This window comes from Alligator mississippiensis, chromosome 1 (genome assembly GCF_030867095.1).
Source record: "Alligator mississippiensis isolate rAllMis1 chromosome 1, rAllMis1, whole genome shotgun sequence".
NCBI classification, from domain to species: domain Eukaryota; kingdom Metazoa; phylum Chordata; order Crocodylia; family Alligatoridae; genus Alligator; species Alligator mississippiensis.
In genome coordinates, this window is record NC_081824.1 from 186,102,229 (window position 1) to 186,117,951 (window position 15,723).

General features: G+C 45.0%; 1 protein-coding gene across 2 annotated transcripts in view; it reads left to right on the plus strand.

Moving 5' to 3' along the window:
* The first annotated feature begins 2,425 nt into the window (after positions 1–2,425).
* Positions 2,426–15,723, plus strand: part of ESRRG (estrogen related receptor gamma) — a 518,556-nt gene continuing 505,258 nt past the window's right edge. Inside the window, exon 1 of one of the 2 annotated variants that reach the window (XM_059717755.1) lies at positions 2,426–3,269. In XM_059717755.1, coding sequence (XP_059573738.1) covers positions 3,268–3,269 — 2 coding nt within the window. In that variant the 5' untranslated portion in view covers positions 2,426–3,267. The other variant, XM_059717759.1, reaches the window with a different exon arrangement.

The following is a 15,723-nucleotide window of genomic DNA, read 5'->3' on the forward strand; positions in this document are numbered from 1 at the left end:
ATTTCCCACGCCATGTATATTAAGCAGCGGGAGAACATTGCTCCATTGTCGATGATGACCCGAGCCTCCTCTGAAATCTTTCGCTCCGCGGCGCCAAATTGCAAAGTGGGTCTCTCTGAAAGCGCTAGATTGGTTTTATAATTATCTCGTGGTCCAAACTTCTCGACCACCTCCTCCTCTCCTCCTTTTTTAAAAGAAGAATGCCCTTCCTTATTAATATTTCTTTTCTGCAGCCAGCCCCCCACGGGAGTTTTGCCTGAGTAAAGACTCCAGGATGGGGCCCCGTGCGTTCAGACAGGCTTGCAGTCGACTTGGCCTTCTCCAGGCCGCTCTCCAGTGCGCCCGGCTCCCGCCTTCTCCATGCCCTGGGCTCTGCCCCCTCTGCCCGGGCTGCTGGGAGCTTGGGCTTTGCCCCTGGGGAGCTCGTTTGAACTCTCCTCCCCGCGCTACACGCCCAGCTGGGCTCGGCTCGGGGCTGTCCCCTTGCGACGTGTCCCCCGCCCATGGGGCCGGGAGGCTCGGCTGTGGCTGCGGCAGGCGCGGGGCCCGGCAGCTGAGCCCAGCCTGGCCCCTTCTCCTCCTTAGGCGGAGTGTGTGTGTGTGTGTGGGGGGGGGGTGTTCCCCCCTTTCTCCTGTGTAGGATACAGGCGGTGAATCATGACTTTCCTTCTGCTAATGGTTTATGAGGCATGAGATTGGAAATGGATGTGGCTGGAGCAGAGCACCAGGCTAAGAAGCGCTGGAGGGAGAGGGGCCTGGGCTGTGGGCTCCTCCGCCGGGGAGGGGGTGCAGCGCGGGGGGCCGTGCAGGCCGGCCTCAACTTGCTCCCGAAGTCGCTTCGCTTCGATTGCAGCCTCCTCTGTGCTGTGCTGTGCTGTGCTGTGCTGTGCTGTGCTGTGGGGGACGCGCTGCCTCTGTCTGGGAGGCCACGGCAAAGCGCGGCCGAAACGCGCTTGAGGAAGACTGTCTCGTGCCTACACACATCTCTCGCACACACGTCTCTCATGGACACACGCACACTTCTCTCTCATGGGCACACACACACACGTCTGTCTCTCACACACATACACATCTCTCACAGATCCCTCATGGACACACTTGCCTCACACACACACACACACACACACACACACACACACCTCTCTCTCGTGCACACACACGTCTCCCTTTGTCACGCACACATCTCTCATGGACACACACACACACACACACACACAGATCTCACATGCACACACACCTCATTCACACACACATCTCTCCCCCACACGCAAACACACCTCTCTCACACAGATCTGTCATGGACACATTTACCTTTTACACCTCTCTCTCTCTCTCTCTCTCTCTCACACACACACACACACACGGATCTCATACACAAACAGGTCTCACACACGCACACGTCTCTGTCGCGCGCACACCCCCCCCACACACAGATCCCTCTCTCACACTGATCTCCCCCCCAAGATCTCATACACAAACCGCGCTCTCACCGACACACACCCAGATCTCACTCACACAACACACGCGGATCTCTCATACACAGACGGATGTGTCTCACACAAACACACACACGCGCGCGGCCCTTCCTTTTGTGCTGTGCAGCGTGTGAGCCGTGCTTCAGAGAGAGCTGGGCTGCCCTACCCCTGCCCCCCAGGGGAGTGTCCTTCGGAGCTACCCCCCCCCCGGCTGGGGCCGCCGTGCCCCAGAAGCGCGTGCTTGGTGCCGCAGCCGGGCCGGCCGAGCGCGAGCGGGCCCCAGCTGTCCTCCGCCCCCGGGAGACGCGCCGAGAGATGTCTTTAGACAGGTCAGCAGTTCCTCCCCAACCAGCCCTGACAGCTACCTGTCAGGGGAGAAAAACCTCTTCATCGCTGCCCGGCTAGGATCCTTGGGAGCAGCCGCAGCCCCTCGGCTGCCACTGACCCAGCCTCAAGCTCCCTGCAGATCAGTGTCCCCCAGGGACGGGTACCTGTCACCAGGAGGGATGAGCCACCAACCCCCCCCCCCCCCGCCCCAGGGACCAGAGCGGGGAGACGGAGCCCGACCCTGGCCCCGCCGGGGGGGGCGTTTGCCTGCCAGCCCCGGCTTTGCTCCCACCTCCAGACCTGCTGGTGCCGGGGGAGGCACAACCCCCCTCCCTCCGTGGGGTAGCACAGGGCAAGGGGCTGGGCCGGGCAGCTCTTCTCCCTGTTCTGTGTGAGTGGAGGGGACACGTTGATCCCTATTCAAAATGCGGGGGTGGATCTTCAGGACCCAGTGCAGCGAACGCCCCTCTGACAGTGCCCCCCAGGCTCGGTCCAGTGCCCGCCCCGGAGGGTAAGGTGGGAGAGGGGGTCCCCGCTGTGGCTTCCAGTCCCGGTGCAAACTTTTCCCCACCGCTGATTTCCCTGCCATAGCAGCTCCCAATTTCTTTTATTTATTTATTTGGGGGGGGGAGGGGCAGGCAGGCGGGCTCGGAGCGGAGCTGAGTGAGTGCCCAGAGCTGCCCGGGTCCGTGCCAGCCCCCGGCCCGGGTCAGAGGCAGAGCCAAGCTCTCTCCCACTCAGCCCGCATTGGAGGAGGCGGGGGTGGTGATCAAACCGAAAGGGGCTTGACTTTGCTGCGGGAACGGAGGGCATCAGTGCCTGGCCAGTCCCGGGCAAATCGCCTCCTTTCTTCCCAGCCAGTGCCCGACAGACAGATCGCCCGACCCTGACCCCCCAAGTGCTGATCCGCTGCCCCCTCCAGGCTGTGCCCTGCCCGCCTCAGCTCCCCCCTCCTCCACGCTGCGGAGGGGAAAGTCAGTGCTAATCCAGGTCAACGTCTCCCACCCTTGGGAGGGCTGTAACATAGATGATGGGGGTGGGGGGGAGACCCAAACAACAACAAACAAAAAGCCCCCTCCCCAACACACAATCATAATAAAGTCCAGTTCCTTTCCACCCGCTCCCAACTTTAGCCCTGGCTGCTGCCCGAGGGGTTTTAATCTTGCAAAGAGAAAGGGGGGCTCCCTGCGCAAAATTACGCCTTCTTCTCTCATTTGTTAGCTGATTCCATCAAAAAGTTCGCTATTTATAGGCTACACACAGGGAGCTGGAGGAATGCAAACCCTCCCGTGCTTGTTCCCTTTGCAAAGTGACCGGTCCTGCAGCATCTGATCGAAAGGTGCGTGCGTGTGTGTGTGTGTGCGTGTGTGTGCGCTAGCCAGAGAGCCAGCTACAAGCAAAGAGGGGGAGAAGATCTCCAGCCGAGAGACTTCTTAATTGCTCCGAGCTGCTCTGCCATCCAGCCATGTGAGTACCCAGCCATGATCACCTTTTGCACAGATGGTCACTGAAATCAGGCACAGACACTTTTTACCTTTTTTTTAATCCTTCCCTCCCTTTCTCTTCCTTTATCTCCCCGCTTCCTCTCCACCTCTTCCCTAGGTTTTTTTTTTCTTTCTTTCTTTTTAGTTGTAGTTTGCGCGGTTTCTCCCTCCCTAAGAGGAAGAATGAACCATAGGCAAATGTCAAGGGGGAAATGTGCTGGAGAAAAAGGAAAGAAGGAGTGGTGAAGGAGGGAGGAGGAGGAGGGTTTTGCTAAGCGATTGCCTTTTCCCCTGAGTCCGAGCCGGCTGGGAATTAGCAACAGAAAGATAAGGCAGGTTATATCCCCCTCCTCACAGCTCTGCTTTTCGACCCCTAGACAATGATACAAGTCTGGAGAGGGGGATCGATGTATAGGAATTTGGGAAAGGCTTGATGATAACCGCGTGTCTAAAGAAGTGGCTGTCAGACAGCTTGTGCAGACCGACAGGTAGGGATGCAGCTTGCCCAGGAGCCCGGGCTCCGGGAGCACAGCTGGGAAGAAGGAGGCAGATCGCACAGCGTGCTCTCCAGGCTCCGCGCTGCCTCAGCCCGCTCAGTGCCCGGGGGGGCGGGGGGTATGGCCACACGTCCGGCCCCTGCCTGCATGCTTTCCAAGGCATCCTCCAACCAGTGTGACCCCAGAAGTGAAGTCAAGCCCCACACGATGCATTTAAGAAATTGCCCAGTTGACTCAGGGAAGGGGAAAATGCGATGTGAGACAGGGAATGTGGCTCTTGGGAACATGGCTGGAGAAGGCTGAGGGATGCAAAGCCCGCTAGGGACCCGGCGTGGGGGGTGAAAAGTGGGGATTTGCTTCCAGCAGGGAAAGGCACTTTTCTCCAACAATACTTGAGCTCTGATCGTGCACTCCCGGGGCAGGGTAGCATTACACGAGCAGAGTCAGGGTTATCCAGGGCATGAGGCAGTGCGCCCGGGATGTAACCTTTCTAGCCATTTAAACACAAAGAAGAGGGAGAGCAGGAGTTTCACTTGGAAATCCAGAGAGCACGGTGAGTGTGTGCATTTATTCCTTTACTTTGCCACCCAAGTTCAGGAGAAGCCAAGCCTTGTCTTTGTGTTTGGGTCTTGTATTTGCTTGAGCAGACTTGAAGCACAGATGGTTTAAGGACGAGCGCACACAAACGAGCAGGGGAACTTGCTTCTAACTTTGCTGCTTCCTTGCGCGGGGGAGGGGGGGGGGGGTTGCCTTGGATCTAGTGCCATTTATAGGTGGCAGTAAAGCTTCCTTTTCAACCAGCGGCCCTGGAAAGCAGCATCAGGGGAAAAAAAAACAACACAAAACAAAACAAATCTGGATGCCCTACTGCTTCAAAGTTAGACAGAGCCAGTCTGTACCTTACAAAGTCACAGCTCCTCTTGGTTGGGGGGAGATGTAAAAAGAGGAGAGGATGTTCCGTGTGTTCCCTGACCCCCCCTACTTCAGACTCATTCAGTTCACACTCCCAGGCTACATGCAAGACTCCCCCACCTCCTCGCCTTTCAGAAATGCACACAATACAGGGCGCAACCTGCGGGGTTGAAAGTGGGCCACGGCCCCACGGTACGTATCCGAGCACACATATCAGAAGAAAGAAACCCGGTTAAAACAAACAAACAAACAAACAAACAAACAAAAAGAGATAAGTTCACATCAAAGGGCGAGCTGTATTTTATTTATTTATTTAGACAGAGGCGCCCAGCGGGACAAGCTGGGAGCAAATCGTTGCGAGTTACAGCTGGGATCTGCACTTCTGTCTGCACCCTTGGTGCCTGTCGGCGTCCCCCACACCCATTGCCAAGGCAGCAGGCAGCGGTGGCTCTTTTGATTGTGCATCCTTTAACCCTCTTTTAATTAGGATCGCTAAAGTAGGACACGCCGGTGGAAGATGTTTTCAGCATCCACCTACCTGTCTGCCACCCGCAGAATTATCTGTTAACCTTTTGCCCCTGGCAAAAAACCGCCCCCCCCCCATCATGTTTTGCCGCCTTGTCATCTGCCCAAATGACAGTCTATCTGCGGAAAGGGTTTTTCCATTAAAAAAACCCAAACCCTTAAAGCAGCAACTAGACGACTAGCTTCAAAGGGCTTTGCTTGTTTAGGGACGGATTAGGAGGCGCTCCCAGCATTTTGCAAGACTCCAAACTTGGGAGTGACCCCTTCTCTCCTTTGTGTTTGAATGTATTTGATGACTCCCAGGAGATCCGCTTCTCAGGCTTTGCCCACGTAGTGACGAGGTGAGGAACAAGTGCTGCTTAGCTAAGGACACTTGGAGTTGTAGCCCTTGGCAGTTCAACCTAGGACGCGTCTGCTTTGTGCAGCTCAGGTGGTCACCGTTGAACTGATCCTGACCCCTCCCCCACTTTGCTCTGATTTTTCTAACGATGACCAAGGTTGATCACTCCAATTACCGCTGACGAAAGAAAAGATCTTGCCAAACAAGCGAGGCGTTCGGAGTTTTTTTCGCTTCCAAGTTACGAACCGCTTTAAAAAGTTGCCATCCTTTTGACGGTCTCATCATCTTGAATGTTTCAGCCACCCCTCGGCCATCTCGGGTTCACCTCCAGCCTTGGGGTCTGTCCCAAACTCACCCTTGTATCCCACGTGGGATTATATTCGCTGCCCTTAGTAAATCAACTGAAATAATAAATAATACCCCCCATAATCCCTTCTGGTTATTATTAGTGTGTGGACGAGAGGGGAGTTTAAATGTAACGCTTACATTTGGATATATGTGCTCGCCAAGGAGGGTAGCAATCCCCCTTTCCTTCTTTAAAAGACAAGGACAGGAGGCATTTATTTTCTACGGTCCAACGGTGATTTAATTAAGCTATTATCCCGCCCATTCAAACCTGTTCAAAGTGGTTTTCTCTCATTCCCTATATTGCATTAAAAATACAAACAGGTCTCTAAATGACTTTGAAAATAGTTCAGATTGTTGTTTCCATTCCTTTCATTCTTACTTTGTGGCGGCTGCCCCGGACTCTCGATTCAATTCTTAGTACGACGAGACCCATTTGAGCATAAGTTATAGCCTGGCATTTGCTTGGCCATCTGAAATGATAGAAATCGCACTAATATGTAGCAAAGAGAGGTAGGAGAGGCGGGACCCCTCACCAGGGAGTCCGCATTGCAAAGCTAAAAGGATATTCCTAAACTAACGAGATCGCTTTCGAGAACAGGATGCCACTAGAAAAAGGAAACTACTGCCGAGCGCAGTTCAGAAAGTTTCAAACTATCCATGAGAGACAAAGCAAGTGTTCAGGGGAATCAAAGAAGAAAAGATCAGCGACTGCCTACACAATCTTGCTCGTGATGTCTTAAAAAATACACCTCCGTCGCCCAGTTATCTTACCACTCTGGAAAGGAGAGGGATTGAGACCCTAGCCTTGAAGCACAAGACGTGTGTTGGTAGTTGGGCAGTAGAAGAACACTACAGACTTCAAGGATGGGAAGGGACCATCCCCAGTGATCTCCCCTCTTCCCCCGAATGTGTATCCTCTCTGTGCAAAGCGTATGTAGTGAATCCAGCACTTGGGATTGTGGGGTCCCACACACACGCACACTTTTCTTAAGCAGCGGGGGAAGCGATCAGAAAGGACCATGCAGGTTTAGGGAGGAGGCGCGCAGCTCGTTACTGAAGAACAAAAGAGCCGGGTGCAGACGTCACAATGGCCAGTGTCTCAACGTTCGGAGCCCGCAGCCACAGCCCCAGGACTCCTGGATCTCCTGCGGGGTCACTTTCTGAGTCGCCTTGCCAAGAGCTGGAGGGAAAACGACTCCTATGTAAATCCAAATTTACCAGCCCTGTGAAGCACTGGTATTTTAGACTGGCCAGGCTGGATCGGACGTGTTGCTGGAGTTGATGCCGCATTTACAACCCAGGCAAAACCCACTAAAGTCACAGAACCGGTTCTGAAAGGAGCCTGCCTCCCCCACCTTTTTTTTTTTTTGGGGGGGGGGGGGGCAAACAGGGGAAACCTGGGAACCAAGATAGCCTCTTGCAGAGACAGCTGAAAGGAAGAGTTCCCTTGCTCTGAATTACTGAACTTCACACACACTGTCCTGGGCATTAGGAGTGGCATATAACTCTTGCAAAGAATCAGCAGTCACATTGGAAATAGGATTGGGCCACAGTTGTCAAGAAAGAAAGAGAAATTAGGGTTCAGTTTGGGCCCCAGAATTCCCTTTTACCTACCTTTTCTCTTCAGCTGAACTAGTCTTGCTGCTGCTCCAAAGGGGAACATGCCCAACATACAGACAGAGCATCTGTTTTCAGTGTTGGGAAGAAAAGACAGGTCACACTGATGAAGAATTTCTAAACGGAACAGTCTGCAGGGTGAACATATTTAGAGTTTGACTATTTGGGCTGTACAGAATAAAAATCCCTTTGGCCTAATCAATTTTTTATCAATGCCTCTTTTTGTGACAGATTGAAAATTATCAAAGTGAAGCTGAACAGCTAAAAAAAAAAGCCATAACATTGCTTATGTAAGATACAGTCCTATTAATAGGATACAGTCCTATTGGTACTGAGAATGGTAATGTAACAAACACCTCTGGATAGTGGGAAAAAAATTCAGTTAGGACAATATACTATATTCATACATTTTCTTTTAAAAATAAACTAAACACAGCACATTTTGTCACTGAAGAACACCTTTCGACCACAGATCTAAAAACACTTCACAATCATAATTACTATCACAATACAAATATCAGACAGATAAATGCTATTCATTTTATTTGAGAGCTGTGGAAACTGAGGCACAGGGAAACTATGTTCAACATTTAAGACAGTCTGATGGGAGAAGTGAAAATATAATTTTTGAGTCTTAAATCACAGTTCTTTGCTCTACCCACTGGATTATGCTTCCTCCTTTATAATAAATGATATCATACAAGGACATATGCATTTTTAGATTCTGCTGAAAAAACACTTGAGCTAAGCTCATGTAGTTAACAAATAAAATGCCTATGCGGATGTATATGGACATTATACTTATTTATTTTTGCATTTGTATATCTGGGAGTTAATATATATCTCTTACTCAAACACTGTAATAAATATTTTCAGAGGATTAATGTATCGGAAATCACACAAAATGGCTTTTATAACAGTGAGCTAAACTTTCTGAACTTAACAAAGGAGAGTTGGCATGGAATTAAATTTGTGCTATTTTATCTAGGATGAGAGAAGATTGAAAGACACTACATCCAATATTCACCTGTTTTTCAGTAATTTTTTCCCTTTGTGCACATCTGTTAGTATGTCTGTAACATGTAGAAAACTATGGGACAGTATTTTAAATATTTTCAGAAGTAGACTTTGAATTTGGCTGAGTTTGGCCTGACCTTTTTTTCTTTTTAACATTCAGTGCAGGCATCTCCAAATGAAGTCAGAGGGAGCTATGGGTGCTCAAAATTCGAAAATATGTGGTTTACATTTCTGTTCCATGTTAGATATTAAGAATGTAAGGCTGTTCTTGAAAATTTTGGCCTGTATTACCGAGGAGCTTTGATTCCTAACTGATTATTATAACAGGATCAGACCCTAGGAGAAATTCAGAGAAAGATGTATGTATCAGATTAGATGCTTTGATTACATTTCACTGTTTCTAATTCAGTATCTCAATGAATACAAGTAATTTTACTAATATCTTTCTTAAAACTAACCAAGGATCAGATTATTGTTATTTTGTATATTAGTGATAGTACCTCGGAGATAATAATGGGTTGTGATACAGGGTAAAAATACATTCAATATAATTTATAGTGGGGAGTCTTTCTTACACATCTAATCAGTAATGGCTAATACAGCAGAGTGGGTGAAAGTCTGCATTTGGAAATATAAAATATCTTTACAGAAGTTGATGGTGTCTCTCTCATTTTGCTAAAAACTGAAATAGAGCCAGGTTTCCAAGGAAAACAATATGCAGCTAATTGAAACAAAGGGATTAATCACGAGAATCATACCTGCATGCTGATGACCTGGCAGGTGCTGTATTGAATCAATAGGAATGGTATCTGTGAAGGGGAAGTGATTTGGGGCCAGGCAATGCTTCTGTGATATTGGTTCAACGGAGAGTTTCCGTAATTTCATTTTTGATGCAAACAGGTACAATTCTGGTAACAGCAATCGAGTTGCACCTGGTTGCACATTGGTTAATAAATCTCTTTTTTTGTCTACTGGCTTTTATTGAACTATATGTTTTCTCCCCATAGGTGAGAAAGTCATATAGACTCTGCTCTTTCTTTCTGAACCTTTGACACTAACATTTTTGTACTGTTTTTAAAGAGAGGAAGAGCTCATGGACAGTTGTTTCCTTAATTCATGAAGCTCCTGGAGTTTTCTGAAAAGGTGTTAATTCCCCTGACTGAACTGGTTTTTGATTGAGAGTCTTCATCACTCTCATCTACCAGAAACATGCAAAATAAAAACAAGACCCCATTCCTTGCCGCAGCTTCATTTTCATTTCATTTGTACTGTTTACACATCTGAGTAAAACCACTGAGTTCAACTGAGTCTACTCCTGGGTTTACACCTGGAACAACTCAGAGCAGTGGTGGGCCATGAGTCTGACATAAACCAGCAACAATCCAGAAATTTAAAGAGAGAGGCAGGCATTTCCTATAACTGTTTTGTAATGTGCATGTGTGGGCACAGGTATGAATAAACACATTGGTTCATTTATACAAGTCTTAAATGGGGGAATCAAAGCCCACAAGAAAGATGGTATTATAACATATTTAGCAAATGATATTATGCTAAGATCAGAAAAACTTGCCCAGTTAAGGGTACTGTTCTTGACATATCTGCAATGCAATCAGATCTCACATATAAAGAAGGGAAAGCATATAACAGTGAGACCTATTTAGAGAATAGACGTTTAACAATGTAAGAGTCTCTCTCCTTTTATTAGTTTACATCAGATTCTTAACATTATTAAATTATTTTCTATTACTTTTTTCCTAGCATTTAGTCAGCACAGGTAAGAGGGCTTCTTCAAGATATTACAATTTTTCTACAAGTATACAAGCATTACAAAGGGCCACACTATGCCTCAGTATATGTAGCTTTGGAAAAGTTTCATAGTGTATAGTATTAAAATGTACTCATTAAGCACATTCTGCAATTGTCACTTTATGCAGAAAAATATTTGCCACAATAGCAAATGCTGATATATTTAGATATAAACTATTTGGAATGTGTTGTTTTCTAAAGTAATAACAACATCATACTAAGAAGTGATAAGTTTCCAAATATTATATTTCAAAATACTTTTCTTTTCCCCAGAGTACAAGTCATTATTATTTGTATTTTGTCAGTGACTACAGGCCATAGTACATCTGGCATTATACAAATAAACAAGCTACCTCCCCCCGCCTAAAACAATTCACATTCTCTCTCACAGAGAGCTTGTAATAGCATTTAGTAAACTATTGCCTAGCTGAATTTGTGCAGTTATGCACCAGTAATGTAAAAGTGGCTGTTGTATTCACATAATGAAAGCTGAATACAAAAGATACCAAATCAGTATAAACACACCCTGTATAACTTAACTGAGTTCAGGATTAACTGTAGCTTCCATCACAGTCGATGCCCAAACACCTATGTATTTTTTAATGAGCCCATTCACATTACTATTTGCTAGCACCCAGAGACCTCACCTTACATTTGGCCCCATTATTGCTAAGCATCAGACAAAAACATAAAAAGATAATCTCCATCTTAAAAAGTTCTTGGTTTTATGCCTTAATTTCTCATATGCTTTTATCTAGTATTGTGGTACTTATGTTATCTACTACCTAGTTTCTAAATATATTAATTTTCCTGCTGGGACTTTAGTAATATAACTGGCTTTAGTGTTTGGATATTTTCTGACTTCACACAAATGCTGGCTAGTGATGATCTTACTTATATTGAATGCAAATCATTAGATTAGTACATGTTTTGGGAAACTGCCAACAAAATGTCACTAAGTTTAACACCTGTCAGCAATGGCTGCTACAATGGATGGTATCTATATACATTCTTTTCAATATACTTAAAAGTTATGCATATTCTAAAACCCATAAAAAACCCATAAGGAAGAAAAACTCTCAATAACATGGAAACTAATGTCTCAATGAAGTCATTCCATGAATATGTATGTACTTATGAGTCAAAACTTTTAAATAGATTATTTCATATTATTTGTGTTTTGTTTCATTAAATAGTTTTGTATTCAACAGAAGAAAATGAGACTTTTCAAGTGCTTAGCTTCTAAGGAAAACATAGATCCTAAAATATAGATAAGGAATGAAAGTTTTATGGAAGAAGTATGATCCTTTATGTCAAAAGACTTGGTTTCTACTTTTGCCTGGACCAGTGAGCTTGTATGTGACCTTGGTTAATTTCCTTAAACTTTCACTTTGCCTCATTTTGTTAACCTGTAAAATGGGGTGAATAGTGTTTATTTTTGAGTGGTATGGTAGAGTATAAAGCATCTGTGTGGTACTTAAGCACCTCAGAACAAAGTGCTATATATAAATATAAAGTGTTTAAAGTATTGTTACAAAGATTAAACCTTTACTTAACCAAATGCACTGCATTCTATCCAGTAATAGTTTGCATTTATACAGAGAGTCAGAAGTGCTGTACAACTTATACCCAGACATATACTACCAATAAAATCCAGCCACTTCTGAAGTGGAAGGGGACAAACAATTGATAGTAATATGCAGAGAAAAAGTTAGCTTAGGAGACAATGTAAATGAAAAAAAAGACTCATGCATAATAAACTGCATAGAGTTCAATTTCCTTGTTTTGGTAGAATGAAGAAATTAATCCACTTGCAGGATCCTACCCTCGTGTAGTTTCCATTGATACTAGTGAAAACAATAGGCAGTGGACCTATGTAAGTGAGGGAGACCATAGTCTGCAGGTGATTGTTTTATTTTCATCTGAGGTCACATGTCTGTTATCTAGCAGAAAGGTCTTCATTAGGGTACTGAAATGAAAGTATATTAAAACCACACACATGCCTTCAGCTTTTGAAGGAAGGAATTAATGTATTTGTATTAGGGACTATGATTAGACCATTATGAATGTGGCTTAGGTTACTAGATGATGCCCACACCAGGTGATAGCCTTAGATTCTCATGGTGAGGTCACATTTGATCTATATTCTCAATGTCACACATTTATTATTCAACAATATATGTGACTTTAATAAAAAGTCATTTTTATATGTTAAACTACTTTAAATACATTATATACCACAAATACATCAACCCTGAGAGTGGTGATAATACCTAGCATTCACGTAGTGATTTGGTCTGCTGATCTCTAACAAAGGTAAGAATCATTATATGGGAAACTGAGGCACAAAGAACTAAATGATTTTCCAGGCTCAAAAGGTAAGTGACAGAGCAGAGTGGCAGGCACTAAAAACACATGGGAATTCTGTTAAAATCTCAAAGCATGTACATTTTCCAATAACATCACAAATTGTTGCATTTTCCTCACATACCACATGTCCTCAAATAAGATATGCACCTTATTTTGGAAAGGCAGAATGAAGAAAAAGAATTTTCTAGAGTCAAGACCAAGTGCAAGTCTCACGGAGCAGGAACAGAGTCTTTTCAGCATCACTCACTCTCTACTTACAGCTTAAGCTTTAAACCTGTCACAGCTGATGCTAAATTGGCAGCAGCTTTTGGTTGTAATGGGATGTAATGGAAGCAGAATCTTCCTCTTAGCATCTTAGCTTTTTATGATGTACTAAATTAATACTTCAGAGAATAAAAAAAAAGTCCCATCAGCAAAGACTTAAGTACATGGCTACAGTTTCATAACAACTAGATACTGTATTTTCTTTCATACCACACTTCCACAAATAAAACATGCACCTTGTTTTTGGAAGGCAGACTATAGAAAAAAAAAAAGATTTTTTCCAGAGTCATAGCCAACTGTGTGATACAAAGTAAATCCTCCTGGAAAAAGTGCATCCAAAAATGTGGCATTCCAAGAGGCAGTCTGAGTGAGGCAGCTGGAAATTTCTGGTGTGGCAAGACAATGACAGAGATAGGCAACAGGCCCTTGCAAAGACAGTAACAAGACTATTACTTCTTTACTGTAAATAGTTCTTTATATAAGTTCCATAAATAATGAAGTGTTGTTTTTACATCACAAGCCTCATTGAGATTCTGCAGACTGTATCCAGGAGCTCACAGGCCCTGAACCAATTCAAAGTGTTCAGGCTGTTAACACTGGACTTCACCCCTTCTGCTTTTAGGGCCACAGAGAAGCAGGAACCATCTTAGCTGCCATGAATCATGATGTCTGCTTGCTTCAGGGCCACCCTGCTTCTATTTCAGCCAAGCAAAATCATCAAAATAAGATATGCAATTTGGGGTGGAGGGGAAGCTGATTGGCAAAAAAGCTGCATGTGATATGGTATGTGAGTAAATATATTAAGGTCAGGAAATATTACATTATTTAGTAGTTAATTTAAATAGTACAATTAATAATTATTAGGGACAATATTATTAATCAAAAGACATGTAAAAAATAAATGGTGTTAGGCAAAATGTTAGTAGTCTATTATACACCAGGCAAACTAGTTAATGATTAGAGAGGTGATGTTTGTAAAGGAAATATGTATACAAATAATGGATTGTTAATTACAAAAAGGACTAAGGCCATGGAAGTATAGAAGTGCCTTGCTAAATTTCACTTGACTGCTTTGCAAAGTTGATGAGACTCACAGAAGGCCCTGTACAGCCCTCACCAGAGTCAATGGAAAGACTTCAATTAGCTTCTGTTGGACTTGAATCAGGTGGTAGAATCAATGGGTTCCATTTCTCAGCAAAGATTAGGAGCAAAGTGACCAACTGAGGTGTCTCATTAGTTAGACTGCTTTGATTTTACATGATAGGCTATATAGTGTACATGTCAGAGTATATCATAAGTAATTAAAGTTGCAGTTGTCAAACTAAATGAACACAACAGATACTGGCCACGCTTGTGATTTCCCTTGTGCATAACAAGAGTAATTCCACTGAAGTCAATGGACCTGAGCAGTGTAAAAATCAGCGTGAGAGCAGAATCAGGCCCACTGAGCTTACTGTTGCCTTCTGGTCACATCCTGGATGCTGACTGACTTCAGTAAAAGTTTTTGATGTGAAGGGAATGGAGGTAGGATTGAGCCCTTGTGTGTTGTACTATATTTATTTACATACCACATACACCTTCCCCCCAAAATTAGCTCTCCAAAATTGGGCGATGTGTTTTAACTTAAGGAAGCTATTTTTCTTGCACTGGAATGGAGGTGTGCAAATGCTGTAGTGGCTGCAGGGGGCTATGCTGCTTTCCTTTGCCTTCCTGGCTATATGGAAGAAGGGTAAAAGTCCAGTTCTCAGTGTCATTCTCTCTCTTCTTGCACACTTTGCAGCTCACGTTTTAACCCCAGGTCAGCTGCTGCTGAATTGTCAGCAGCTTTTGACTGACTAGCCAATTTGGCAGTGGCTGTGATGGGGTTAAAGCTTGAGTTGCAGAGTTGGCAAGTACAGAATGAGAGACACTGATGAATAGATTCTGTTCCTGCTCCATGCAGCCTGCATTCAACCCTGACTCTAGAAAAATGTTTTGGGTTTTTTTCCTGTTCTCATTCCCCCCCTCCCCCAGGTGGGTGTCTTATCTGGGGGAGGGAGGGCACATGGTATGTGAGAAAATATGGTACTATCCTTGTTTCTCTTGATTGTGCTTGTGGATGTAGCCACTAACTCATTGATGGCTATGTTTTATGAACAAAAGGTAACAGAAAGTTGCAATTCCTCTCTTCCTCTCCATGTTCTGGTGGTACAGGGGCTAAGGGGGTTACTTTACTCCTTTTCTTGGAGTAGCTTTGCATATACTCAGGTAGCTACTCTGGCTTGAGAGTGAAAACAGAGCCAGTGCCTTTCCCAGTCCCCATTCTTTCCCTGCCTGTCATTACAGAGGAATGCTGGGTAATTGAGCCTGAGCCTGTGTGGCTGGAGTTACAATCTGAGCAGAGGCAAGCAGATAGCTAAGGAGGTATGGGAGGGTAACTTTCTTCATTTTACAGCCAAGTAATCTTATAGGATGGAGAGACTCAGATGCGGTATATGACCCAGTATATGCTAGAAAAGTTGCACTTGTTTATCTAAACATTCCAAATCGAACTAGTTATGTTGATATAAACCCAGATTTAAATCAATTTTACATAAATTAGTTAAACCAGCAAAAATATTCTAGTATTAAGACATAGCCTCACATACTATGTGATGGATGCACTACTAGACCAGAGGTAAACAACTCCTTGTCTTTGTAGAATTAACATCAAGTTGTGCATGGAGGTGGTTGATATAGCCAAATGTTTCTGCTGCAGTTAC